Consider the following 27702-nt stretch of genomic DNA (forward strand, 5'->3'; position numbering starts at 1 on the left):
AAGCATCAGCTGCACAGCTAGGTTTGTCTGGTAGAAACTGCAGTGCGGGGAGTGGCTGGGCAGCCCCTCTGGGCAGCGAGTGGGTCCTGAGGACCTACCTTGGCGATGGTCATGGCCTTGATCTTCTCGATATCGATCATGCAGTAGTGCCAGGACACCAGGCTCTTCATGTTGATGTAGAGCTGGTTCCACAGGGCCAGGATGGCTTCGTAGTACTGCTCGATCCTAGGAGGCACAAGGGAAAACATGCGGGCCTGGTTCTCCAAGTTCATCCCGAAGGGGAGACCTGGCCCCATGGCACAGAGAGCTCAAAGGAGAAGTAAGAGAGCAACGGGCACGTGGGTATCTGCAAAACATCAGCATTTCAGTAAGGACTTCCCCGGAGGCCCAGCGGCGAAGGATCCACCCGCAATGCAGCAGACTCAGGCTTGATCCCTGGGTCGGGAAGCTCCCTTGGAGAAGGAAATGACAACCCACTCCAGTATTCTTGCCTGGGAAATCCCATGGACAGAGGAGCCTGGTGGGCTACAGTTCACGGGGTTGCAAAAGAGGTGGACACAACTTAGCAAGTAAACAACAACATTTCGATGGATTTGGACCAATACCCAAAAGCATACTCTCAGTGACCAACAGGGGTTTAATACTCTGGAATCATTTTGGTTGAAACACGCAGTACAGTTTGGGGTGGTTGGGTTATTTGTCAGCAGCTTTTTAATTGATAGAGGTCTGACTCCATGCATGCTGGCAGGAAGAAATGGGTCTCGGGTCATAGAACTCTGATGGCTTCTGGCATTTGGAAATATTCCCTGGGCTATGCTCACCCCACCTTGAATGGGCTGAAAACTTCCTTTATAAAACATTTGGAAGAATCTGTCCTGGACAACCTGTCAAGCGAATGTTCCAGCTACTTACTGATGGCCCAAACGTTTCTGTGAAATGTTTAGCCACATATTCTATTTGTGGCTACATGTCAGACTGTGTGTGTGTGCACTCAGTTGCTCAGTCCTGTTCAACTTTTTGTGATGCCATGGACCGTCCATGAGATTCTCCAGGCAAGGATACTGGAGTGGGTTGCCTTTCCCTTCTCCAATATGTCAGACTATCGATGGCTTAAAGGAGGAAGGATTTTGAAATCATGCCTTTCAAGTGCATGGTCAAGATGAGTTCCTCTACTGTCAAACATTCTTTTTCATCTTCCAATGATAAGTACAGTATCTTCACCATAAAATCTCAAGACAAGGCAAAGGGACCTTCACCAGATCTCACTTTGGGGGGGTGACAGCAGTGTGGAGCGGTGTGTCTGAGTGTTTGTACCGGGGTCAGCCGCACTTTCCCCCACCCGTGTCCACATCACAGCCAGCAAGAACCTGAACTACGTACTTGCTCGAGAGGTCCACGGCCAGAGGGTTGGGCGGAGGGATGATGAGGCCCACAGAGGGCACGAGCATGTCCACGCCCCCCGGGCCGGTCACGTACCACTTGCTCCGCTCATTGTTGTCTTTCAGGATACATTCGTCCCCTTTGTGGACAATTTTCTGCAAGGCAAGCAGCACCGTGTTTTGGCTTGATCCACAGGCCCACATTTGTATCTTTTTGCTCAAAAAACAGAAGCAGCCACAAGGACAACATGCAAAGTGCTGAAGCTTTGAAACACTTAAGTGCTCCTCCATTCAAGCTGACCTTGACACAACCCAACAGGACTGATGCTTTAAATACAACAGGTGAGTCTACAAGGTGTATCTGAAGGGAATTAGGAGGAGTGACTTTCCAGGAGACAGCCAGGGGAGTCCCCCAGTGAAGTGATAAATCCTTTTATAGAGCAAAAATTCACCCCCTGACTTTTCCACACTTTTGAGTTTTTGTTTCATATAGTAGATTTCAGTGTGTGGACATCACATCTCATTCACTTGTTAAAATTTTTAAATAAAAACAAAAAATTTCTGGTATCAGGTCCCCAGAAAAACAACTTTCTAAATTAACTCCAACATCTAATTGCTTCTTTTCTAAATCAACTAGATAGCTTCTTAAAATGGGTAAATTAAAAAAAAAAAATGGGTAAATTAAGACATCTATCTTAACTATTAACGTAACAAGTTTGACAAGTAGGTATTTCAATCTCCATTTCAATTTCTTCCTTCTCTCCAGCCAAGTTCTAAAACCATTTCTGCATGGTAAAATAAACTCCATTGTTTTATGTTCATCTCATCAACTAGTCACATTTTCATTTATTAAATCCTCCATAATTTTTATAAGAAAATAGAGTTGAGGGAATTTCATTAAAACTTGCTAAAATGGAGCCATCTTTCCATATAAATGTTTGTATTGACTACAGAGCCTACGGAACTGATGTGTTCATTTAATACATAAAATCCGCAGTGACATTCCCTTTACATGCAGCATAGTGGCCATGTATCTTGTTTGCTTTTAATCTCAGAAGAAAAGAAGTCTTAAGCCTTAAAACAGAATTAGAGTAGTTTAAAAATACTTGTTGTCCTACTTATTGATGATTATCACATGATTCAGAACAAAATCACTCCATTCTTTCAACAGCTGCCCCTTGGTATACAAAAGAAAGACACTTACTAGGGTGCTCCCTGAAACCTAAATTCAATTCTGCTCTCTCGATGGACAGAAATCCACCCATAGAGAAAGGGAACACTTCGGCAGCATTCTGAGTAACAGCACACACCTGGTCCTGCTTGTAGTCGCAGAGAGCCCTGAGAATAATGGGTTTATTGCTTCTGTAGTCCGGGTTACGCGGTTTCAGCTGCACAATCTTCTTGGACTTGTTTACCAAGCTCTGCACCTGGCGCTTGTATTCAAGGATTTTCTCCCGTTCTTTCTGCAATTGCAAATAAAATCATCCTTGAACATACATACTCTCTGAAAATTAGGTGAGATCTTGAAATGGCATTCCTGTAGCTATCATGACAATACAAATTAGTAGTTTGTATTTGCATTAGCTGTAAAAAGCCACCCATTCATTTGTGTGCAGGGACCATAGGTACCTTTCATAAGAAGCCACTACAGAGGCAACACAGCCATGAATTAGGGGCGGGGAAGCATATCACTGTGTGAGAGGACTATGCTGATAACATGTGACGTACGCTTTTCCAAAGGGATCTTCATGTTAGGTCATCAGCGTTCTCTCCCGTTTTGTTTAGAGCAATGGTAACTACTGAAGCAGAAGTAATCTGCAACAGTAGCTAAGCATGCAGAGAAATGTATTTGAGAAAAGCCACTGAAAGTGAAGATAAGGTTTGCTTGAGCTTTGAGCACTCACTGCTCTGCAGAGCAACACAAATCCAAACAGCAGTCTGAATCCATGGTTGGGTGCGTTTGTTTTATTCCCAGGAAAGGGCTTGCGTCTGAGACGCTACCTCCAGCTCCTTGATCTGCTCCAGCAGGCGCTGCAGGGGCGTGTTCTTGTCACAAGGGTACTTCTTCCTGATGGAGTCTTGGAGACCCTTCAGGTAGGCTTCCGTCGACTGAGCCTCTTCAAAAAACTGTGAAGAACGGGGGTGACTCCATGTCAGTTAAAAGCAACTGAACACGCAGCATCACCTAGTACTTCAACTTGCAGGAGTATCTTCCCTACGAGTCTATCTGACAGGTGGTTAAAGGAAAAGATTAGAGCAGAAACTTACAGGACAGCGCAAGACTATCTGAAAGACTGGTGACTCGTCTACGCTCCTCTATGCTAAACCCCAACAAATAGTATTTACGAAATATTGTAAATACTGTTTTCAGTGCTTTTTCAAACACATTCAAAAGAGAAGGCATCAAGACCCAAAAGACAGTTTAAATGGTTGCTGAGGATAAAAACCTGAAAGTAGGCAGCATTTTCTTTGAGATGAACATCAATGCATTTGGTGATCTGAAGAATCCAGCTCCACTGGGTCTGCAGGGTGTCCATATAGGCCTGAAACAAGAGAACAGCAGCCGTCTCTCCACCACCCAGCCGTGGAGAGGCATCCGTCAATCCACAGATGGGTGAGCCTCAGTGAGAAGTCTGAAGCAGTTCTTTAAATCTAATTCCAAATCAAGTAAAGTTTTTTTCTAAAAACTGAAACTAGAATTTCCCAACAGGAACCTTTTGGTATGGTAGAAATTAAATTTTAAGACCAATTTTGGAAATTCCCTGGTGGTCCAGTGGTTAGGACTCAGCACTTTCACTGCTGTGGCCCCAGGTTCAATCCCTGGTCAGGGAACTAAGATCCTGTAGGCTGTGCAGTTAAAAAAAAGACCTAGTTTTAACAAATGGGTATCCTTACAAGTATTAGTTAAAATATTCATCCAAATGACATAGCTCCTGACCAATTATAACAGACCAGTCAGAACAAGGATAAAGCAGGGGCATCAAGTCCTATTCCTGTTTAGCTGTTAGATCACAGGGAGGCTCAAGGAGAAACGGAGCAGGACCCTATGGTCCGTGCCCCCACCCCCTCGCCCATGTCCTCAAACTGCCTTTTGTCTGTGGAAAAACTTTACCCAAACAATGAGCTTAATCAGAGAAGTGAGAAAATGCAGAAACAAAGGAATATGGTCCAACATGACTAAATATTAATAGTTTAGTCATTAAGCAAAGTCAAGGATCTTTAGTTCTTCCTCAAGGGCTATATCCTGTGAGTTGTCATGATGACTAGACTGTAGCCATGACATAAGCTGCCGCAATTCTGAGAACTGGCCTCAAATAAATGTGAACAGACTGATCCTGAAACTAAAGACTAACTGTACTTAAAAGCATCAAGATGACACCAGTCATCACTGCATGACTAATTTTGAGATGACTATCAGAGCTGAATGTGCTATATCTGCATATAGCCCCTCCCACCATCCATAAAAGTTCTTGCCCACTGATTGTCAGTAGAGGGAGTCAGCCTTTGGACAAGGAGTCTGCCTTGAGTACATCCCATAGATCCCAGTCTAGGACAGAGGTCAGCAAGCTACAGCTCAAGGGCCATATCCGGCCCACTACTTGCATTTATAAATAAAGTTTTATTGGCAAACAGCCACATTCATTCAGTTACATGTTGCTACAGTTGCTTTCACACTACAACGGCAGAGTTAATTTCAACAAAGACCAAATGGCCTGTCAGTCTAAAATATTATATTATTTGATTCTTTCTAGAAAAAGTTTGCCAATCCCTGGTCTAGGGTGTTGATAAATAAACTTGTCATGGCTTTGCAATGGGCAAAAACTACTCATTTGTATGGTCTTTTTTGTTTCTTAGATAGTCTTATTTTTTGAAAAGTGTCCCCTTTCTTCCCCTGATAAAAATATAAATCTCATGAAACCCACCTCAATTTTGTCTGAAGCTGGATGTTGATTGAGGACAAGTTGGTCACTTTCTTGTTTAAGCTTATTGAGCTCTTTCTCCTTAACCTCCAGCTGACTCATGCGTATCTGTGAATGAAAGAGAAGCAAATCCTTAGAGTAAGTCACTGGCAGCTTTCCATCCCTCCCACCATCCTTAAAGGAATCAAATACAAAACTGCATCTTGGAAATGAACAATGCCAGAGAACTGTGTGATGTGTTCCTCAAGAACTGTAGCATTTTTAAGACCAGAAAGGATGCCTGAGATCCAGTATGTGGCTGAGGCCAGACAGGTGACACGTCTCATCCGAATTCACACAGGTGAAGTGACAGTCACAACACATACTTGTTGCTGTGGCTCAGTCCCTAGGTCGTGTCCAACTCTTTGTGACCCCGTGGACTGTAGCCCACCAGGCTCCTCTGTCCACGGGATTCTCCAGGCAAGGATACTGGAGTGGGTTGCCATTTCCTTCTCCAGGGGATCTTCCTGACCCAGGGATCGAACCCAGGTCTCCTACATTGCAGGCAGATTCTTTACCACTGAGCCAGCTGGGAAGCCCATAGCACACACTGAGACTGTCTACTTCTCAGGTCTAAGCCACCACGTTCTTCGCTGTGCACTCAGGGACATCTGACTGAACTACCTCACTCCTCTGTCTTCTGAGATGCTAAGCACCGCGCTGCCCATCTTAAGGCACTGAAAAGCCTTCAGAAAGGAATGGTTTTTCACGCTCTCTCCACCAAGGCTGAATGACAGGTGGCCGATTACACGATTACAAATGCCTCAATCACTGCCACGCGACTCCCGGGGGCTTACCGAGAAGGCCTCCTGCTTCTGGGCGATGTTGGTGTTCCTGTCGCTCCAGTCATACAGCAGCTCCTCCTCCTCACAGTCGTTGATCCACATGATCTCGCGGGACGTGGCCTGGATGATGTTCTGCAGCTGCCGAAGGTGGTCCATCCTCTCGAAGGACGCTTTCTGCATAGGACGGTCAAAGCAGCGTTAGGACAATATGCAGATGAATGGTGCTCCCTGCAGACGTCACAGATAAACCCTGGCTGGTTCCTTTCACCAACAAAAATCCCAAGAGTCAGTCAAATCTCTTGCAGTCAGTGATCAGCTGGGAGGTAGAAAGGACCCACCCAAACTTAGGAACAAGGGGACAATTTTAGATTCAATGAACTAGCTTGATCCAGACGGGTCTTGATTCATGTACTGATGTTTGGCTTCACTAATTAGCTTTGGACTATAAAGAGAAAACAGATTCTTACAAAGATAAACCAAGCTCTCTTTGCCCTCTCCAACGTCCCCGAAATTCAAAGTGTCATCACCTTGGAAAATAGCTGTGTCGCTACTAGCCATGTTATTTAAATAGTATCATGGCCAACTGGGAAAACACTGGAAAAGTGAAGACAGGGTGACTCAAATAGGCAGAAGAATAGAAATACCTCTTTTCATGAGTCAAGGAATTGATTCAGTTTTTCATAAAACGGTAAGGATGGTCTGGAAAACCTCTCTCTAAAGAAACAAGTCTTAGTTTTGCTTATATTTGGTAAAAAGGCTGCAGTTCACAAGTGGAAAAGCTTTACGGCTTTAACTGCAAGTATTTAACAAGGGCTATTGACGGGACCCTTCAGCTTGCAAACAGAGTAGCACTAAGTACTGTCTTCAGAAAAAATTCTTTTAAAATTCCCTTATAAAGAAAACAGCAGCAGAAATGAAATTAGCACCTGCAAGTCCCTCATATACTTCCAGGTACTTCCAGAGTCCTTGAGGATAGCGCCAAGCAGGTGCTTTAATCCCCAGGTCCACATTTACAAGACCGAACTGCACTAAACACAGAGCTTTCAGAAATAAGTCGTCTTACCAGTAGGTTTTCATACTCCTCCTCCAACTGGTAGATTGCAGATTTCTCCCGCTAGAAGAAGACCAACAGCGAGTTAATTATTTAATTCCCCTTGAGGGTTTACATAGAAAGAACAGCCCTTCCAAACCTCCTTCTGTCAAACACATATTAACTTCCGATTCCCCAGTAGCAAGAAATAGCTGTTCTATGGAAACTTTTACCCACAGGGACCTTTCCCAGTCGGTCTGGGGGCAAAGTTCACGGGCCTGGTGGTGGCACCCCTACAAAGTTAAGGGCTCATCCCTATCACTTACAGACTCGCTGTTACACAACCTTTTAAAAGTTTGAAAATATCATTTAGGACTCCTCAGAACTTAGAGAAAAGAGGGAGAGACCTGATCAGATACTCAAGCAGATAAAAGTAGATTAAAAAAAAAAAAGAGTGGAAGAAGTAAGGACGAGCATCTCGGGCTAAGGACAAAAGTCAGTGATGTAAACGGTACGAATGAACTTCATCAGCGAAGCAGAAACAGAGCCTATGCAGACAACAGACTGCCAGCGGGCAGTGCGGGCGGGGGTGGATTGGGGGTTTCGATTACCAGGCGTAAACCAGTATATACAGGATGATAGACAGCAAGTTCCTGCTGTTCAGCACAGGGAACTGTGCTCAATATGCTGCGATAAGCCGTCGTGGAGAAGAATATGAAAAATAATGCATACAGGTATAACTGAATCCCTGTGCTGTACAGCAGAAGTTAACCGCAACACTGTAAATCAACTACACTTCGATATTCAAAAAAATGCCTACAGGCCAAGATGAAAAAAAATCCCAGTCTGTTGGGGAAGAAATCACAGACTCCTGTTTGGGCTGCCTGGGATGGCGTAACTACAGCGCCCTTCAGTACACTGTTGGAAGCCTCTACAAGGAAGAGTTCCAAGTACCAGGTCGGCTTTGATCTTGTCCAGCTGCCAGCGGTAGTCCCCGATGGTGTTGTGGATGCTCCTGTGGCTGCTGATGTGCTGCTCCACCGAGGCCAGGTCCACGCCCCAGGTCATCATGTCCATCTCCGCCTGCCACGGGAGACAGAGGGCCCTTATTTCCAACTCCCTCCTCGACAGCACCCCTGGTGGCCAGGCGGCTGCGGCGCATATTAAGCTTCCACTCAGAAAGAAATGAAGCTGTAACTAATCGATATTTTTGAAACCAAAAAAAAAAAGTTTGTAAAGGCTGCTGCTGCTGCTAAGTCACGTCAGTCGTGTCCAACTCTGTGCAACCCCATAGACGGCAGCCCACCAGGCTCCCCCGTCCCTGGGATTCTCCAGGCAAGAACACTGGAGTGGGTTGCCATTTCCTTCTCCAATGCATGAAAGTGAAAAGTGAAAGTGAAGTCGCTCAGTCGTGTCCGACTCTTAGCGACCCCATGGACTGCAGCCTACCAGGCTCCTCCACCCATGGGATTCTCCAGGCAAGAGTACTGGAGTGGGGTGCCATTGCCTTCTCCGTTGTAAAGGCTAGGGAATCCCAAAGAGCTCGTGGGGGTTGCCCAATACAGTAAAAGCTGGGGGTTCCCTCAACTTATCTGCCCTCATCTCAAGATGGGCTGAGCAGAGATGATTCTGTAATGAGATCCTTGAAACCTAGACCGTGCACTCTGAAGGGAAAAAAAAAAAAAATCTACCTGTGCACGTCCAAGTGACCTGTGTGTATACACAGCTGTGAGTGCAGATCTAAGTATGACACAGTGTGGTAAGATGCTGACAGAAGTTTCTATATTCAGTTGCTTTTAAATGGGCATCAAAAGTAGTTCATTAAGCTCAATCAAGTACTACTTCCCAAGCTTAACAGTTGGCCTAAGACAATTTTTCATTGTTTGTTTCTTCAACTTGTTTTGAGTAATGCAGTTGTTGGCTCTTTAAATCCAGAATTTAGCACTGCCTTGTGGGTTGCAAAACTCTCCACGGCCCATTTCAAAGAGAAGTGACAATATATATCCAACACCTTCAGTTCAATGAATATTGGCAATATTAAGATTATGGATTAATGTTAGCTTTCTAAAAAGCAAACCTAACTTTCTAATTCCATTACTTCAATTTCAGAGTGCCAAATAATAAGAATCCAACAAATTATTTCACAAGCTGCACGCTGGGGCGAGTCTATCATCTCATCTTTCTTTGGCACGAGCTCGTGTCAATTGCCAGACCTCTCGGACATGGCGAGCGCAGACATTCCAGAACAGTACTGCAGTGGGGACAACACATGCTGTTCTGAGCCACATCCACGTTCGCATGTACCTGACGAGCCTTCAGAAAAGGCAGCCCACCAGACAACCGTAAGTTACCCGGGACTCTGACCTTGCCCTCCCATGGCTCCTTTCAACCTTAAAGCAAAGCAAGCGAGTGCTCCGGGAAGTTAATGAAATGACCAAGCCCGCCTTCATTACCAGCCAGGTGTGCAGTATCTGCCCTGTTCATCAGCAGAAACACAAATCAGGGAAACAAGACCCTGGCCCAGGAGTTGTGCGACTGTGTGCCAATCGTGCTGCTGGAGACACCTCTCCCTTATCAGCTGGCCCTGCGGCTCAGTCCCCCGGGAATGACAGGAAGAATGCAGGCTTGCAGGAAGCAGGGATAAGAGGGAAGGCTGGAGAAGCTCAGAGCAAACCGGCAACAAGGGATAAAACAGCTCACAGTTCCTTTGAAACCCTCATCAATATCATCCATTAGAAGACGCCCCCCTTCCTCACCACAATGGAAAAGTGAGTCCATGTGATAATGCTGTTTTCAAATGCTCAAAATTTGAAAATGCTGAGCCTTGGGGCTTCCCTGGTGGTTCAGTGGTAAAGAATCTGCCAGCCCCTGGGTTAGGAATATTCCCCGGAGAAGGAAATGGCAACCTACTCCAGTATTCTTGCCTGGGAATTCCCATGGACAGAGGAGTCTGTCGGACTACAGTCCATGGGGTCACAAAGAGTTGGACACAAGTTATCAACTAAACAAAAATGTTGAGCCTTGGCATACTTTTAAACTACTGTTTTAGCTTGAATATTCTATACCAAACTTTTCTAGAGGATACCATGCTAAGTCACTACAAAACTTATTGTACTGTAGGGATAGTGTAAACATTTTGTTAATAAAATGCTATGTTTACAGATTAAAAAAAAGTTGAGCCTTTGCTACAAAGGATTCTCACAAAGCTACACTCAACATGAATTCAGAAAGTGACAAAGTATGAACTGTCATTTTATAGAACTGTCATAGTGACTAAGAAGAAGTAAGGGGATCTGCCATTTTAGAAGTCGTCTGGTTCAAAGGTTGTTTCACCTAATGTCACTGATCCTCCCGACATAGTCCAGGCTCCAGGAGCTCTGCCCAGCTTTCTCTGATGGTTCCATCCCCTCCCTACTCCTATCTGAGCACGGTTTTATTACAGCTCAAACCCAGCTATCAACCCCACACTGCTCTGCATAGAAATTTGGCACTTGGGTGCGTATATATCTTTTTTTTCTTCAGTAATATTCGCTTTTAGGGCTATGGGACACAACTTTGGAACCCTCATTTTCTGGCATGGAGTCAACATATAGCAAACGCTTCGGAAACGTGTGTTCAAAGATTTAAAGGGAGTTCGGAAACCTGCAAATAGGTTTGTATTTACGTTTCTGGAATTACAACTTTGCTCTTCTATAAGCCCCACCTTCTTATAAGAGTGTTACAAAGCGTTTGTCAGACACGGGAGAAAAGGTTAACTGAGCGAATGAATGAATGTTTAGTCCCAAAAGCCCTCACACTTGGGAAAGAACACCCACAAAAAAGATTGAGAAACTTCAGAACCACTGCCAAACTCTTCCAAGAACAAGTCATAAAACCACGATTTCTGACAACCGCGATCCCACCTCTGCACAACTGATCATTCTAACACGCCCACGTTCTCAAGAGAAGGATGGTTCGTCAGGATCAGTACTCACTATAAAATTCCCATCTACATGATGATGGTACATTCCTCCTGCCACCTGTTCATTACAGCTCCTAATTACTACATAGAACAACAAAACAATCATTAGCAGTGAAAAATCCTTTGTAGAAACTCCAATTCTCGGGGCTCAGCACATCGGGTGCCAGCACCTCACTTCACTCCCACATCAGTGATGTCACGCTTGCACAAGACGCCTGACACTTCAAAAATACAAGATGAAACAACCCATGAGCCCAAACTGGAAGATCCAGTCTCCCTGCCTGTCCAGCTCCTCCAATTCCTTACCATTTTAAATGAACCTCCACAACGTTCTCCTTCTTTCTCTTAGGGACCTCTCGGTAACACCTGATGAGCTCAGGGATGAAATGTTTTAGCCCATGAACTCCCATAACAGATGATCCTGTAAGAACTAGATTTTCACAACCTACCAATTCAATCATACCTGTTAAATATTACTCGAGTGATAAAGTACGACTATAAAGCCATGAGGCTGGTTCCCTAAGCCACAGGAGGAAGAAGAAGAAGAAAAAAATCCCCGGAAGTTTCATTTATTTCTAAATAAAAGCCTTCATTCCAAAATAAAAGCAGATGAGGAAAAGGAGAAAACAGCAAGAGGCCCGGGTCACTGCCCCAGCTGCCCCGGTTCGCACGCAGGGCCGGGAACTCTGAGCACCAACCTCCTCCCGCCGGAAGCTGCTTACCCTCTGCTGCCTCATCCACCCCAGACACTCGCTGGTGAGGCGCTTGGTGAATTCGTCCCACCCGGAGCCACTCTGGCAGGTGTACCCTCCGCCGCCCTTGGAGCTGGCCCTGCGGACGCGGGGGCCGCTGATGGCTTTGTAGAGGGCTCGCATCTGTTCCTGCAGCTGCAGCAGCCTGAAAGGAGAGGGGAACCATCACACCGCGGCAGGAAGACAGCCCCTGAAGCAACCATCCCCCTTTGGGTCAGTACAGGGACCACACGTGCTCTTTTTTTTATGACCTCTTTTTTCTTTTATAATTTTATTTATTTTGTCTGCACTGGGTCTTCATTGCTGCAGGGGCTTTTCTCTCGTTGCAGAGAGTGAGGGCTACTCTTCGTGGCAACGCGGGGGCTTCTCATGGGCTCTAGGGCACCCGGACGGGCTTCACTAGCTACAGCTCCCAGGCTCCAGAGCACAGGCTAGGTAGCATCAGCACAGGCTTAGTTGCTCTGAGACATGTGGGATCTTCCTGGCTCAAACCCTCATCTCCCGCACTGGCACGTGGATTCTTTACCACTGAGCCACCAGCTATTGCTGCTAAGTCGCCTCAGTCGTGTCCAACTCTGTGCGACCCCATAGACGGCAGCCCACCAGGCTTCTTCATCCCTGGGATTCTCCAGGCAAGAACACTGGAGTGGGTTGCCATTTCCTTCTCCAATGCATGAAAGTGAAAAGTCAAAATGAAGTCGCTCAGTTGTGTCCAGCTCGTAGCGACCCCATGGACTAAAGCCTACCAGGTTCCTCCGCCCATGGGATTTTCCAGGCAAGAGTACTGGAGTGGGTTGCCATTGCCTTCTGAGCCACCAGAGAAGCCCACGAATGTTTTATTTATAGGCTTTTTTTTTAACCTTAGTCATAGACAAAACCTTAAGTATTCTGCTGCTCCAAGCCTGAAGCATCACAGGAAGGGTAATTGCCTTTGCCCAACCTGGTAGCATCTTCTACTTTCTCATGAGTTCCAGCCCGGGGGTCTCCTAGGACCCCACGCTCTGAATACCATGATCACACAAAATCAGACTACACACCTCTGCATAAAACGGCATCTTCAACTCTATGAGTCTCATTTCTGTATGCAGTAAACTTAGCTGAGCTCTATTTTATTCATTCTTTTAAAAATATTTATTCACTTAAAATATTTATTCAGCAGGTCTCAGCTGCAGCATGCAGGACCTTCTATCTTCATTGCAGGGTGAACTCTTAGTTGGGGTATGTGGGCTCTAGCTCGCTGAGAGATGTACCCCAGGCCCCCGTCAGTGGGAGCACCCAGTCTTAGCCACTGGGACACCAGGGAAGTCCTCAACTTAATCTCAGACTCAAAAGTCAACGACCGCGCCAAAGGCTTTTGTTGCCCCCTAAGTGGAAGTACGGTGAACACCTCACAGCAAACTCGACTTTTGAAAAGGAGCACACCCTCCTGGGCAGGCCTGTTTAATTCACTGCTCGGCAGCTTCGTGATTCCACAAAAGATGAAGGTAGTGGGTTTAGGTGATTTGTATTAGAGACCCAAAAAAGAGGCGAAATTATCAAGCAAGGGGGCCTTTCCCGGAGAACGTCTGTGCTTCCCTCATGGGAAGACCAGGGTCCGAGGACTGAGTATAACTCCTGCACCACATCTGCACAACCCCTGCAGGAGTCTGCAGGCCCGTCTGCACCATGCTCGCTCTGTGGACAATACCTTTTTTCTTTCTCTCTTTTTTAAAAATGTCTATCTGGCTTCGCTGTGTCTTAGCTGGCACTCGGTATCTTCGTTGTGGCATTCAGGATGTTGTAGTCACGTGAGGGATCTTTAGTTGCGGCACGTGGGATCTAGTTCCCTGACCAGGGATCGAACCCAGGTCCCCTGCACCCCAGTGCAAGTAGGCAAGTCTTAGCCACTGGACCGCCAGGGAAGTCCCTGCAATACCTTTTCTGATAAGCATCACAGGGCTGGCCCATCTGCCGCATCTCTCTGATCAAGCTATCAGTAATTTCCATCTGATCGTTGGCCTGGGCGAAACACTCGTCCAGCTCTCTGCTCCGGGCCAGCTGAATTCCATCTCCATACTTCAGTTCCTACAAGAAAGAAGTCACGTGAAGGGAACACACGATATGGGAAAGAAGAGCTTCATGTGTGCTAACTGGAAGCGAAAGTTTCTGCTATAAACTTAAATAAGCTCCCCCCCCATTCCATGTAACTGCAAAAAAAATCTTTAAATGAAAATTATCTTATTAATTTGAAGAAACTGCCAGCAATGCAGGAGACCTGGGTTCAATCCTCTGGAGAAGGGAATGGCTACCCATTCTTCTTGCCTGGGGAATTCCATGGAGAGAGGAGCCTGACAGGCTACAGTCCATGGGGTGAGACTTTCACTGTTACAAACCAAAATTGTAGACTGTATTTTAAATTTTGAGAGGCCTTTAAAAGCATATCCAAAGATTGCTAATCTCGCCCTTGCTTCAATGTTAAATGCCTATCTTTCTTATTTACGCAAGCCATTCATCTAACTAGAATTCTGCTGTGGTAAAAGCCCTGTATCATTATGCCAGATAAGGTCTTTTTTTTTTTTTTTTTTTTAACACACAAACTGAGTTTTTCCTGCATCTTGTAGGAAATAACTTTTCAGTTCTTTTTTTTTTTTTTAACTTTTCAGTTCTTAAAAAAAAAACTGTCTGGGTGGTTGCACTGAGCCAATAACTGCCCTGACTTTGATGATGAGTGATACTTAGCGAAACGCCACTTTCGGAGGGAGCTGAATGATGGGCACTCAGGTAAAATCACGCATCCCTTGACTTCTACGCCTGTTTCAGTGAGATCCTACGCTATCTCAGTAACATCCAGGAGCGTGAGGCCTTCACCAATGTTACCATCTCCCCTCAGGTTTTAATTGCTCACTTTCCCATACTTTGTAACGTTTCTCCTGTAGAACTGTTCTCACAAGATGGTAAATTTTCCTGAAAAAATGACATGAAATTGATGGTGTACATCACAATCCATGACAACCCAGTGACATACACACGTCAGGGTCCATCTCTAGGAGGAGAAAGTGTTACCAAGTCACATAAACAATCACAGGTGACCGCAATCCCAAAAGGGCGGCAGTCCACAGAGTATGCATTTGCTGGGGAAAAGGCGTGAAAACTAGTTCCCATGGTGAAAGCAACCCTGCAGGTAGGCGGGGGAGTCTGTTCTGAGCCAAAGCATCGCTACGTGCTGTGTGTGTGAAGGAAGTGAGGGGTGAGATTGCAGAGGTCCATGAGTCTACATCAGTAGGAGCAAGCCCAGGAACAGAAGCAGCTGCGGTCGGCACTGGGGGTGGTGGGGGGAGCGCGCTTACGGGCTGCACGATGAGCTCCGCCCTCATCAGGCAGTCGGAGCAGTTCTGCAGGAGCTCCTGGATGGTGTTCTGATTCTGGTGCCTGGACATCGTTCCCGTTTGACTGAAGGAAAAACACAGAGAAGGCAGGTGGTAAATTTTTTTCAATTTTGAAAAACTGTAAACTTTCAGAAAAGATGCAAAAACACTTCACCCAGGTCTCCCAGTTGTTCACATCGGCTGGGTCTCTGTGTCCCCCTCCCCTTTTTGTATGTGTGCTTCACAGGAGATGCAGGTTTGATCCCTGGGTCAGGAAGATCCCCTGGCAACCCACTCCAGTATTCTTGCCTGGGGAATTCCACGGACAGAGGAGCCTAGTGGGCTACAGTCCAGGGGTGGCAAAGAGTTGGACACGACTGAGCAACTAAGCACAGCACAAGGTCTAATCTGGACGAGTTGTGGAAATGCATTTCTAGCATCTTCTCTGTCACTCATCCGACGTCAATGCCATCAAAAGTCCCTCTGGAAAAGGGGGCTTCAGCCCAGAGCTGCAGGGCTTCCCCGACCAGTCTGTGAGGACACTTATAGGAGATGAAAGAAAAGCTTATTCTGCAAAACTATTTTCTGCAATTACAGAAAAAGATGATAATGGTTAAGAAAATACAGAATGAAGAAAGTGATGGCAAATTTAAGTATCTTTAATGCAAAAACAAGGCACTTTTCCTTTCAAGATGACCATGGAATATTATCCTGTATGACGATGCTCAGCCACAAGTGTATTGCAAATGCAGCACTTTACTGCAAGAGAAGTGGCAGAAACCTTAAAACAAGGGTGGTGTTTAAGGAGAAGGTTGTAGATATTCTACACTTTAAAAAAACAGTTTATTTGTTATTCATTTGTTTGGCTGTGTAAGGTCTTAATTGCGCATGTGAATTCCTAGTTGCGGCATTCCCAGGCAGGCATCGAACCTCTACCCCCTGCATTGGGAGCGCAGTCTTAGCCACGGGACCACAGAGGAAGTCCTAGATATTCTACATTTTAAAGAAAGAAATTAAAGAAATTCAGTCTGTTCCAGATATACATAAAGAGTCATCTATAATAAAACAAGTCTTATTTTTTTTAATTTGCCAAGATACCTTATGCCACAGCACAGCCCACTACGGCTTAGCTTAAGAGACCTTTAAAGCCCATTAAATTATTACTGTTCAGGAAAGACTTTAAGGGTGTCCTACAAGAAACCTGAGCTCCTGCCAGCGTTCAGAGCCACCAGTCAGGCCAGCCCAAGCTTTCAGATAAAACAGACGCCGGCTCAATGCACTGGACTTTCTTTCATGTGTGTGTGTGTCGGGAAGGGTGTCTGTGCATTTTAAAGGAAGAATTTCACCGTTAAAAAAAAAAAAAAAGTTTGAAAAGCACAGGCTGTACTAGGCAGAGATGGGGTAGGGTTACAAGAATGTGGGATGTTTCCCTCCACTCCTGATTCCGCCTCATCTCACCTCAGAGAGGCACTTTCTCTCGCTGCCACCCGTTGGCAGTCCGTCCCTGCCAGCCGGGCTCCCGACATGCCAGCACCGGCTGAGAGTGCGTGGGTGAAAAACCAGCTCCCCTGGGAACCGCTGCCAGGTGGGGCCCGGGCTGCTCCAGGCAGGCCGGGCACCGCCCACCCAACAAAACCAGGGCGCCCCACCCTCCCCGCATGAATGCCACCCTTCTCCGCCTCCCACGCCGAATCAGGCAGGAGGCCTGGCACACCTTCTGGGATTGCTGAGATATAAACAGGACTCCAGCCCTTGTCAAAACCTGTGCAAAATTCCAATTGACTTAGAACACTTTCCAAAAGGCACCTATTGTAATAGGGAGGAAAGAACTTCAGGAGACAGAGACATTAAGAAGCACAGAAGCGTCACTGAGAATCGAGGATGGGTAGGCAATTAGGGAGTCCTGTGAATTACATTTGTTTTCCTAGTTGCAGAGGCATGAGAGGACCTTCTTCTGAAACACTGGGTCTTTCTGATACGAGATTGGGTTCAGAGGGTGATTCCCACAAAGAATGCCAGTCCCTCCCACGCAGAGAGGGCACTCTCAGCACAGTGCAAAGTCTGAGTTTCTTAAATGACTTAATCATGTGTGGGACTATAAAAACTGGCACAGGGAGTTCCTAGGCAGGTGCAGATGGGAACTCTGGGTAAGGGAAGGGCTTGGCCAAGATGTTCGCTGGGGGTTGTCCGTATCGTAAAAAATTAAAACAATAAACACTAAAAAAGTAAAAGGAAGCAGAGAGGCCAAACTTGCGAATGAAAGTCTCTAAGTATATATATGCAAATCTTTTTGGGCCCACACGCCCCTTGCAGTGGAGGCACAGAATCCTAACCACTGGACTGCCAGGCAGGTCCCTATATAGGTCTTTTTAAAGTGACTTTATGCCACTAGATTCCTTTGACAACAAAATTAACTCATCAGCTCTCTTTACCCAACTACTAGAGTAGTTAGTTACATGACACTTAGAAATGAACTGTATCCAGGAAAAAGAGGAAAAGCAATTAAATGTTGGCTTAAAATATTATGAATTTGCACTTAAAAAAAAAAGTAACTCCACAGTCTGTTAATAATACTAAAAAGAATTCTTCATGTTTTACTAAAAGACATGCTTGTGTTCACTATACACACCCTTGACAGCCGCTAAAACCCTCTGTGTTTGCCTTGGCATGTTAGGAAATAGATTAACAGCTGTCATGCACAAAAATCTAATCTCTTTAAAAGTATAAAAAAAGAAAAATGAAAAGCTAAACTGCAAGCACAGTGTAATGAAGAACGCTTGGTACTGTGATTGGTCGATAGGAAAGTATGATCTGATGAAGCAAATTTTCTCTTAGACACAACCTTTCAAGACTGGTCCTTAAAGCAAGACCTACAGCTCCCGTCTGTCGTCTGTTAAAATCTTACTTCAGTCTGAACATCCTTGGGAAACACTGTCAAAATGAGACCAGAGGAAGGGAGACCCAGGCCCCCTGAGGTTTACTGACGAGGAAAGAGAATCCAACTTGACATTTCAGCGGTCCTGTATCCGCCCTGTGACAGACCCACACAGAACCGGCTGTACTTAAATCAAGGAGGCTGTGTCTGCTCAGGATTCTGACTCACCAGACACCCAGATGCTTTGCAAGGCTGGACCTTACAGCAGAGGAGCCAGGAGAGCTTGCTTCAGGAAACACTGATGGTTTTTTGTCATTCAAATTTTTTTTAAGGCAAAAAGATTTTTTCACATAATTTTAGATCTTTTTTAGTTAATATCTGACATTTTTTAGATCTCAGTTAACTCATCTGTTAGGCTAGATAGAGTCTATCTAAAATTTCCTTAGCTCATTTGTTCTGTAACTTTATTTTATGAAGCCAACAAACGCACTACTCCTATTGAAAATAATTCAAAAGTCTACGTTCTGTTTAAAGATAATAAAGTTTCCTCTTCATATAGTGCATTTTGGGAAAATGCGAAATTCCATCAGACAGGAAGAAATCACTTTTAAATAAATACTTATTTAACAAGCACATAAGGACTTTACAAATCCTTAGCCTCAAAGAAATTTTCAGAACCAGTACAAACTGGTGTTAGGGGTGCAGAGATTTTAAACCATGTTAGGAACTGAACTAAAGACGTCAAAGTTCATTTTTTAAATTTTATTTCAGTGACATGAATGATGAAGGATATCAATGCAAAAAAAAAAGAAAAGAAAGAAAGAAAAGAAAACTCATTTGGGTCAAATCAATAAAAAATAATTTTGACCAAAATTAATAGCTTGCCTTGAAAAAACAACACGTGTCCTTAAAAGTCTTTAACATCTCTGAAATCCTGTTTTATCTTCAAACTCACAAAGACAAATGATTCATACAACAAAGGACCTGCCTACACTTTTTCTGAAAATCCTTCCTAAAACTTGTTTAAACAAGTAAGGGTTGCAGCAGGTTTACATAAAGCTCCCTTCATCAGAGGCTAAATGGAAAACATGGTCAGGATTTTCATCCAACTGGGCCACATGAAAGCAAGACCGGTATTATAGAGCTTTCTGTTTTATTTTACTACCTACAAGTAACAGTCATTTCTTAAAGAAAAAAAAAATTCCAAAATTAACTGTGACGTCATTAGTTTAGCACTTTTCCCAAGATTATAGAAAAAAACACGAGAAAAATATTTCGAAAAGGGGCGTGCAACATTACAAGACTAAGACTTTTTTTTTTTAATACTTTGCTTTATAAAAGTCTTTTACAATCGTTCATGCTGTTCATTAGATATTTGACCGGTGTCCCCAACTCTGTATTTCTCGTGTACATATTTTCTCTCCCACTCGGTTCGTTCTTTCGTTTCTTCCTCCTTCCTTCGCTCGGTCTCTTCTCTGTCTATCTCTCTCTTTTTATTCATTCCACCAACACAGGACCCTGGACGTGTGCCAGAAATGATGTCTTATGTGTATTCAGATTCATGGAATAATGACCTTGGAAAAACTCAATAAATATTTGATGGAAATTATGATGATTACGTAATACTCTTGAAACTTACTTTCATTAACATAGACTTAAAGTCTATCTGCTTAGCTCCTTACAAGGTTCAAAACACGTTCCATACATTGTTTGAGTTTCTTTAAAAGAGCTTAAGTAAAACATCCATGGAGTTTGTTTTTTAAAAAATCGCTTACTTCATCTAAGGAAAATACCCTACCTTTAAGACTCACTAAATACATGTCAGTGGAAACATCATGTATCAGAAGTTACACACCCAGGGCTGCGGCCTCCATGCACAGAGCTTCCCGGCACACCTCTGCCCCCATTCTGCAGTTATTTACACACCTGTCTGGCCTGCTCCTGGAGAGCAAAGTCCCACATCTCAGCTGCTTTCAACTCCTACACACACCTGACAACACAGGGCTGTGCACACAGAAGCTCTCTAATGCGTGTTTGTTTGGTTTAGGAAAGGGGAAGAAAAAGGCGAATCAAAGGCTGGTATTTCCAAAGATCCATCAGGTAGCGCATTTACCTCACCCGAAGAGTGGGCAAAAAAATGCTGTTGCTGTTGTTGTTTTTCTATCAATGTTAGAAAGAAGCCTTCCTCTGATCCTTCGTTTTGTCCTCACCCAGAATCTGCGGAACCAGTACTCTAATCAAGGTCCACTTCCTCTCCATGCTTACCATTTTCACACGGTTTGTTGGTGAAAGGTGGGGGTGGGGTGGGGAGGGCAACCCGATTACAGATCATTAACTTCAGAAAAGAGTTTGGGGGCCACCCCCTGCTCGGCCACTTCCGGCAAGACAGCCTGTGACTTGGAGTAAGTTAGTTAGACTGGAGGGGCCTGGGGTTTCTGCAGGAACACAGCCACCTCCCAGGGCTGGCCTGATGTTTAGAGGAGGAGCCCCCGAGGGTGAAAGCCCCACAGGAACTAAATCCTCCTGCCGGGTCGCTCTTACAGAGGAGCAGAGGCTGCTGTTGTGAAATGATTCTTAGATTTCCCTTTGATTTTTCACTTTGTGGTTTTTGCCCCAATTTATAATATTGAACTTTGCCTAATTTTAAGGATATCTTGCAGCAAATTGAGGGTAGAATGAGAAGCAAAAAAAAAAGGAGAAATGATGACTGAGTACTAAGTGCGAGGCATTTCAGACTTTGTCAAGTAATTTTTAATTCCTAAATTATCTGTAAGATCTAAAATAAAATGTGAGACACTTCAAAGAGAGTGATACATTTTAACTGCATGAAAGACATTTTTTAAAAGGATCAGAAAAACATGCTTTCTTTTCCTGTATTAAGTGGGGATGAATATTTGACCCTTAAAAATTCAAAGCCAAAATACGGATTTCTATTTTGAATTCTGTCCCTATGTGAAAACTTACAGTCCTTCTGATGTCTATAGGAAAAAAAAAAAAAGTCATGTAGAAGTTATCTAGTTATCCACCAAGAAGTGAAAAAATTGAAGTTGTTAGTCTCTCAGCTATGTCTGACTCTTTACCACCCCACGGGCTGTTGTCTGCCAGGCTCTTCTGTCCATGGGCTCTCGTGGCAAGAGCACTGGAGTGGGTTGCCACGCACTTCTCCTGGGGATCTTCCGCATCCAGGGATCCAACCCGGGTCTCCTCCATTGCAGGCATATTTTTTTTTTTTACCATCTGAGCCACTACCCAAAAAGCCAACTCAAATTTCAATTTTTTTTTTTTCAGGTGCCAGATGAAGCAAGGGAAAAATGTCTACATGTCAAGACTGAATTCCAAGCAAAAACTTAGACCTATCGGCTACAGCCTCCCACTCCTGGGTCATCATCTTCATGAAATCTAGATTTCGAATTCCTAGGGTCTCTGAAGGTCCTGGATCCTCCCCAGCCCAGGGGGTTGGTGCTAAGGTGCCCGTGATGATGGGGCCATGCTTGCATTTTACGAGATGCTGTCTCTCGGAGTCTTGGGGTCTGTAGGGCGGTGGTTTCCACATCAGAACCACACCTGCCCATTTTCCCAGGATTGCAAGAGGGAGACAGAGAAAAGCAAAGGGTGGGGAGCAGGGCCCCAGGCACCAAGGCCTCGGACTCAGCCACTCCTTCCAGAACCTCTGAGAAGTCCGGAAAGACTGGTCGGCTGAGAGTTAGACTCCCCAAGACACACCCAAGCCCTCCTGGGATCCACCCCAAGAAGTCAGCGTGGAGGCATCAGCACTTTTTGTCTTTCCCAAGACATTTCAGCCACCTAAACAACAATGAAATTATGCCCATATTTAGAGAAAAAATTAACTACTTGTTGGAAGCTGTTCTGTAGATCTGCCCAGCAATTAGTGGGCTTAATTGCATTCCTCAGCAGATGGAAACTCTACAGGAGTGTGAATCAAAGAACACGATGGTTACAAAATACATCCCAGGAATGCAACAATTTAAAAAGAAGTAAAAACGCATTGGATAAAGAGTTTACAAGGAGAAGAGATGTTCAGGTTTGATCTTTTCTTGAGCCGTGATGGTATACTGGACGCAAAGGCAGCTTAACTGCTAACTAGCTGTGTGACCTAGGCCAAGTCACGGAACTACGTTAACCTCAGTTTTCCATCTGTGAAATGGGAAGTCTGTCCTGAAGCTTGAGACAACAATATACCTGGCCCATCGTGGGTGTCTGCCCTGTGGTGATGTAACTATTATTAACCACAGATCTGATATTTGTATCAAATATATTACTTAAACTTAATCACTATGTAAGTGGTATCACCTGCCTTATATTAAGCGACACTAAATCTTACTTCGCCATCATTTCCCATTTAAACATTTAGAATGACCATTCTGAGTCACCCACCCCTGAGCCTGTTTTCTCAGATTCCCCGCTGCCTCTCTGATCCAATTCTGAGCTGAAGCTGCCACTCCATCACATCTACCTCCTGTCCCACTGCCACCAAACTTGACCAGACTTTCATCACCTCCCGCCTTCATCACCTCCCACCTTCACCTGTACAAGCCCTGAAAACAGTCTCAGAGCTCTCTGTGACGGTCTCATCTCCCTGCTCCTTCAACAGAGACCCTGACTGGCTTGGATGAAACCTGCAGCGGGCCCCCTGTGCCTACCCAAATCTCCCACCACGGAGTCTGGGTCTCCCAGGCTCTGCCCCAGCCCACCCTGCCTCCCTACTTCTTTACTGTGTCCCCACTTCAGCAAATGCTCCATAAGGAGACCACCACTCTCTAACCCTTGAACTTGCTCCCGGTTTTCCAGCTCTCATATTCTTCTCCTGTTCTTCCCTCCCACTGGAGCACTCTCTGCCCACCTGTCTCTACCAGCTGAAATTCCCCAAAGTCCAATTCAACCACTGCCTTAATAACAAAGTCTTCCAAGTGCCGCCACTATAGACGTTATCATGTCCCTTATGAAGCCTGAGTCATGGGCGCCCCTCCTATGTAACAGAGTACTTATGTCCTTATCTTCCCTTAAAGAGCATCCGCTCCCTTCCATAAGTCTTTGTATTCCCACCTTTGAATCTCCCCAACATCTAATACACAGCAGATGCTCAGGAAGCATTGGCTGAGTGAACGAATACACGCACTCAATGTACTTTCTTCCTGGAAGGACAGGACTGTCCAGTCTCATACACTTCAGCACATGGTCTGAAGGTACAAGAGGGCAGAGGGCAGACGGACGAGCCACGCGTGGACTCTGGGATTCGGGGCAAGTCTTAATCTCTTTGTCTCTCAAGTGGGAAAGTGAGGTTTATGTCCTCACCAGCATCCCCTTCCCACTCTAAAATTAAATGCAAATATGCCTGTTTAATTTCATGCTAAGAAACAGGCTTCTCTTAAAAGGTAGTTTAAAATAGGTACCAAATAGTGAGGCTTCCCTGGTAGCTCAGATGGTAAAGAAGCCGCCTGCAATCCCTGGAGAATCCCATGGACAGAGGAGCCTGGCAGGCTACAGTCCATGGGGTCACAAAGAGTCAGACAGAACTGAGCCACTAAGCACAGCACAGCACAGGGACCACACACATTCTGGTTTGGAAACTGTGAGTTCTGGAGAAAAGCGTTACCATTATATGACATATTTCTGTGGCTTAGTGACAGTGAAGTGAAAGCCACTCTTGTGTCCAGCTCTTTGCGACCCCATGGATTATACAGTCCATGAAACTCTCCAGGCTAGAATACTGGAGTGGGTAGCCTTTCCCTTCTCCAGGGAATCTTCCCGACCCAGGGATCGAACCCAGGTCTCCTGCACTGCAGGCATTCAGTTTACCAGCTGAGCCACCAGGGAAGCCCTCAGTGACTGTATTTGGCTGGTAATCCTACAAATTCCACACTTTTATCAGCGGAAGATCTAACTGGAGGACTTGGCCACTTGGCCACCAAATTTCACTACAGATTTGTGATTTCTACAGGAAAGACTAGAGTGATTCTCCTTCATTGAGAACAGTAACATCCTACATAGGAAAAATCCAAAGTTTAAATTTTCAAAAATAAACCTCTTTCATTATTAAGCATGTAGTATGTACTAAACTTGAAAATATTAAGCTAGAGCAGCAGAAGGTAAATAAAGTCACTGCAGACTCCATGCAGTCTGAAACAAAGCCGAAAAAGACGAGGGAAGGAGGGATTGTCAGAGTGAGAACGGTTAGGTCCTAAACAGTGACAACTGTTCGAAGAAAAGGACCGACCAAGGCAAGAGACTGTAAAGCCACTTCCAAAGGAAAAATAAGATCTGGGCTCTGTTCACAATCAAATCAGTGTATTTAGGGAAGGGCTACATGCAAACACGGATCACGCAAAAAAAATCACCAATCCAATTCAGCCAATAAAGTGGGAGTTTTAGAAACAAAGGAGTTTAGATTCAACCAGTCGCTCTCATGCTGGTTTAGAGGGGCTTCTTTTTGTTTTCCTTTTGTTTTTCCTTTAAAAACAAAGCACCTCAATTTAGAAAAACTTCTGGCCAGAAAAGTGCTTTTAAAATCCTTCCTCAACATTCATTTGGCAGAGGGCAGGCGGGTGAGAGATGGCATCTTGCTTCTGCAAAGTCCCTGCCAGGGACTAACAAACTCCCTCGGCACAAGACCACAAAAAAAAAAAAAACCCAAAACCTGGAAAACAGGTGTGCCGTGTGCAGGGACCCTCAGTCGCTGTTTCAGTAAAATGCAGACCTCAGCTTCTGCTGGCTTTTGTGTGTGTGCTGATAATGCTCGGCCTCTAAGGGCGACAGCACCCGCCAGGCAGGGGCAGGCCAGGAGAAACTCCAGTCCCTGGATCCACAGAGACCCCCGGCCACATGCCAGCTGAGGGCCCGCACCAGCCCCCCGCCGCCCCTCGGCCTGGCAGCTCCACAGCAAAGAGCAGAAAAACAACCTCCCTCGAAGTTAGGTCATTTTTCACTTGAGTCAGTTTTCCCTTCCCACAGAGATGTAAAACTTGACAGATTTACAAACACCCTTCAAGTTGGGAAAACCAAACACAAAAAAATTATGTTCTACTATGCGAAAACATTGAACCGCGCCCAAATTTAAGGTTTAAGAATTTAAGAATTCTTAAAAACCACGTGTCTTTTTATGCGGTTCATTAAGCAAGATATTAATTACAAATTTACTTCTAGGAGAAGCCAAGGGGATGAAATAGTCCATTAATAATAATGTGTATTGTCAATTTAAAACAGGATAACAGGAGCATTTAAAAAAAGAAAAACAATTTGGTTCATAAAATACGGGAAAGAAGTGGCCTTGCTAATTCTGACTTGGGTTTAAATGGCTTTAAATGTATTGGTGGATTTAAAAGCATGTGCTTTCCAAATACTGGAAGACTTGGAGGGGGAAGTAAAGTTTCGGATTTAAATGGTTGGCCAAGTTTTCAAACTAACTTAAACACCAAAGTGAAAACGAGCAAAAGTTTCTTCCCAGCCTCCCTAGTGGCTTGGCACATTGTTCTGGAAACCCCCAGGCGGATTTTGTTCATTAAAGAGAGCCATCCAATTTTTTAAAGAAAATTAGTAAGAAAAGAAAGAGCGCCAAGATTGAGACGGTTCTTTGTTCACTCAGAAAGGGAAAATAAAATTTCAAGTTGCTCCAGGAAGATAAAGAAATGAATAAATCGAAGCAGAAAGCACGTTGCAACTCGAGTCCGTCCCCGCCTCCAAAACCGCTGGCAAAACAAAACCCCCGGGAGAGGATTCAATTTGCTCCTCCCCAGCCTAAGGCCACAAGGCAAGGTCGGCAGTTTCTGGAACCCAGGCCTCTTTTCCCCAAAGCCCTACAAGGCAAGGACTTGCAGGGGGCGGAAAGCGGGGTGAGGGCCGAGAAATTCTCACGATTCAGGTGGGTGACCCCGGCTCCAGGGACCGGGTAAATGTAGGTTCGTTATTTTCTCCGCCCCCACCCGAGTGACCCCCCTCGCTGGATTTCCCCGCTGACTCGGAGGCAGACCTGGCCCTCTTCCCACCGCTCTCCCCGGGGCACCTGGACCAGGGCGCCCCCGGCGTGGCGGGCCGGCGGGGGTGGGACGCGGCGCCGCTCCTCCGCGAGCCCCGGCTCGGAGCGCAGGAGTCTGCGCCCGCCCTCCGCCACCCCGACACCGAGGTCGTTTCTCGGGTGCATTTGAAAAACCAGGAGACAAAGGGCGCAGGCGCGGGGCCACAGGTGTGCTCCCCAGCCGGAGCTGCGGCGTGGCCTATCCGGACTGGGGGGCCGGGGGGCGCGGGAACAGGCCGCCGCCCCCTCCAGGCAACTCGGTCTAGGTAGCAGGAGAAGCCGACAAAGCGGAGCCTTCTCGACCCGGGACCCCCAGAGGCCGGGACGCGCAGCCTCTACACAAAAGCCTCCCCCGGCGGCCGAGCTGCCCAGGCGCCGCTGCGGACGGGGTCTCGGGGTGACCACGAGTTGGCGATGAGCAGTAGCGCCCGCCGAGTCCACCCCGGCCCGCGCGCAGGCCGGAGCCCCCGCTTCTGTACTGCTTTACTTTTGGTTACAGTTAGAGAAGTTGGCTTTGGTGGTCGCAGCCCCGTCCGCCTGACCTCCCATCTGTGGCCCTAGACTAACGCGACGCCGCGCAAAGGATAGTTCCGGGGGGCAGCCGGGACCCCCGCGCCCCGCCGGCACCCTCACCGGCCGGCCGCGGGCGCGTAAGAGCGGCTCCCTTCCCCGGGCGCACGCGCCCCCCACGGTCAGCGCGGCGCGCGCGGGACACGCCGATCAGGCCCCAGCGCGAGCGAGGAATGCGCGCAGGACCTCGGACTGACCGACCGTCCCATTTCGGGACCTGAGTTTCCCCGTCGGTCAGGGATCCCTCCCGGTCCCAGGGTACCAGGGGAGGGTGGCGGCCCCGGCCCGGTACCCACCCGTAGCCGTCCGAGTTCTGGTCGGTGACCGTGCAGCGCCGCGAGTAGTACATCCTGCTGGTGCCCCCGCCGCCGCCGCCGCCGCCGCCCCCGCCGACCCCGCCGCAGGTCATCTCGTAGCGCAGGTCGGGGCCGGACTCGGCGCGGGTCATGCGGCCCAGCGTGTTGATGCGCGGGTGCGAGCCTCCGTTGCAGCTCATGTTGGCGGGTACTCGGAGCGCCGCTCAGCTCCGGGGCGGACGCGAGGGCCGGCCGGCTCGGAGAGGGCGAGGGGCTCCCGGGAGAGGCCCCACGCCGGGGCTGAGCTGGGGACGCAGAAGGATCGCGAGGTCGCGCCTCTCTACTGCGGCCGGCCCGGCCGCTGCGAGCGCGGCAAGCGGGCGGGGGTAGGGCGCCGGGGACGGGCCGGGAGCGGGAGCTGCGGCTCGCAGCGCGGCGAGGGCGCAGAGGAGCCGGGCCGCGGGCGGGTGGTGGTGTTGGTTGGCGGGGGCGCGAGTCTCCTCCCCGCTGGCGCCGGGCGCCGAAGCCACACCTGGCCGGTTTCTTCCCAGGGCGGGGTGCGGCCGCTGCTCCTCCCCGCTCCCCCGCGGGTGTCACCGACGCGCCCCGGCCGCCCCTCCCCACCTGCGCCGCCGGCCCGCGGCTCCGCCCTGCGCGCGGGGCCTGAGTAACTCGACGGGGCAGGGGCCCGGGACCCGAGCGCCTGGGGCGCGCGGTGGGCC

The 27702-nt window shown here is 46.8% G+C and overlaps 1 protein-coding gene and 1 non-coding gene across 3 annotated transcripts in view; one reads left to right on the forward strand and one right to left on the reverse strand.

Moving 5' to 3' along the window:
• Positions 1–27434, reverse strand: part of DSP (desmoplakin) — a 44059-nt gene extending 16625 nt beyond the window's left edge. The window contains exons 1-13 of one of the 2 annotated variants that reach the window (XM_005223866.5): positions 26981–27434; positions 15193–15295; positions 13782–13930; positions 11837–12011; positions 8108–8236; positions 7187–7237; positions 6136–6297; positions 5303–5407; positions 3827–3922; positions 3381–3506; positions 2690–2842; positions 1381–1535; positions 99–225 (exon numbers count right to left, since the gene is read on the reverse strand). In XM_005223866.5, coding sequence (XP_005223923.2) covers positions 99–225; positions 1381–1535; positions 2690–2842; positions 3381–3506; positions 3827–3922; positions 5303–5407; positions 6136–6297; positions 7187–7237; positions 8108–8236; positions 11837–12011; positions 13782–13930; positions 15193–15295; positions 26981–27180 — 1731 coding nt within the window. In that variant the 5' untranslated portion in view covers positions 27181–27434. 2 annotated transcript variants of the gene reach the window in all.
• On the forward strand, positions 4139–4211 carry TRNAE-UUC (transfer RNA glutamic acid (anticodon UUC)). Its single transcript has one exon. It is a non-coding gene; the product is annotated as a tRNA-Glu (tRNA).
• Positions 27435–27702: the final 268 nt, after the last annotated feature.

This window comes from Bos taurus, chromosome 23 (assembly GCF_002263795.3).
Source record: "Bos taurus isolate L1 Dominette 01449 registration number 42190680 breed Hereford chromosome 23, ARS-UCD2.0, whole genome shotgun sequence".
In the NCBI taxonomy this organism is placed as follows: domain Eukaryota; kingdom Metazoa; phylum Chordata; class Mammalia; order Artiodactyla; family Bovidae; genus Bos; species Bos taurus.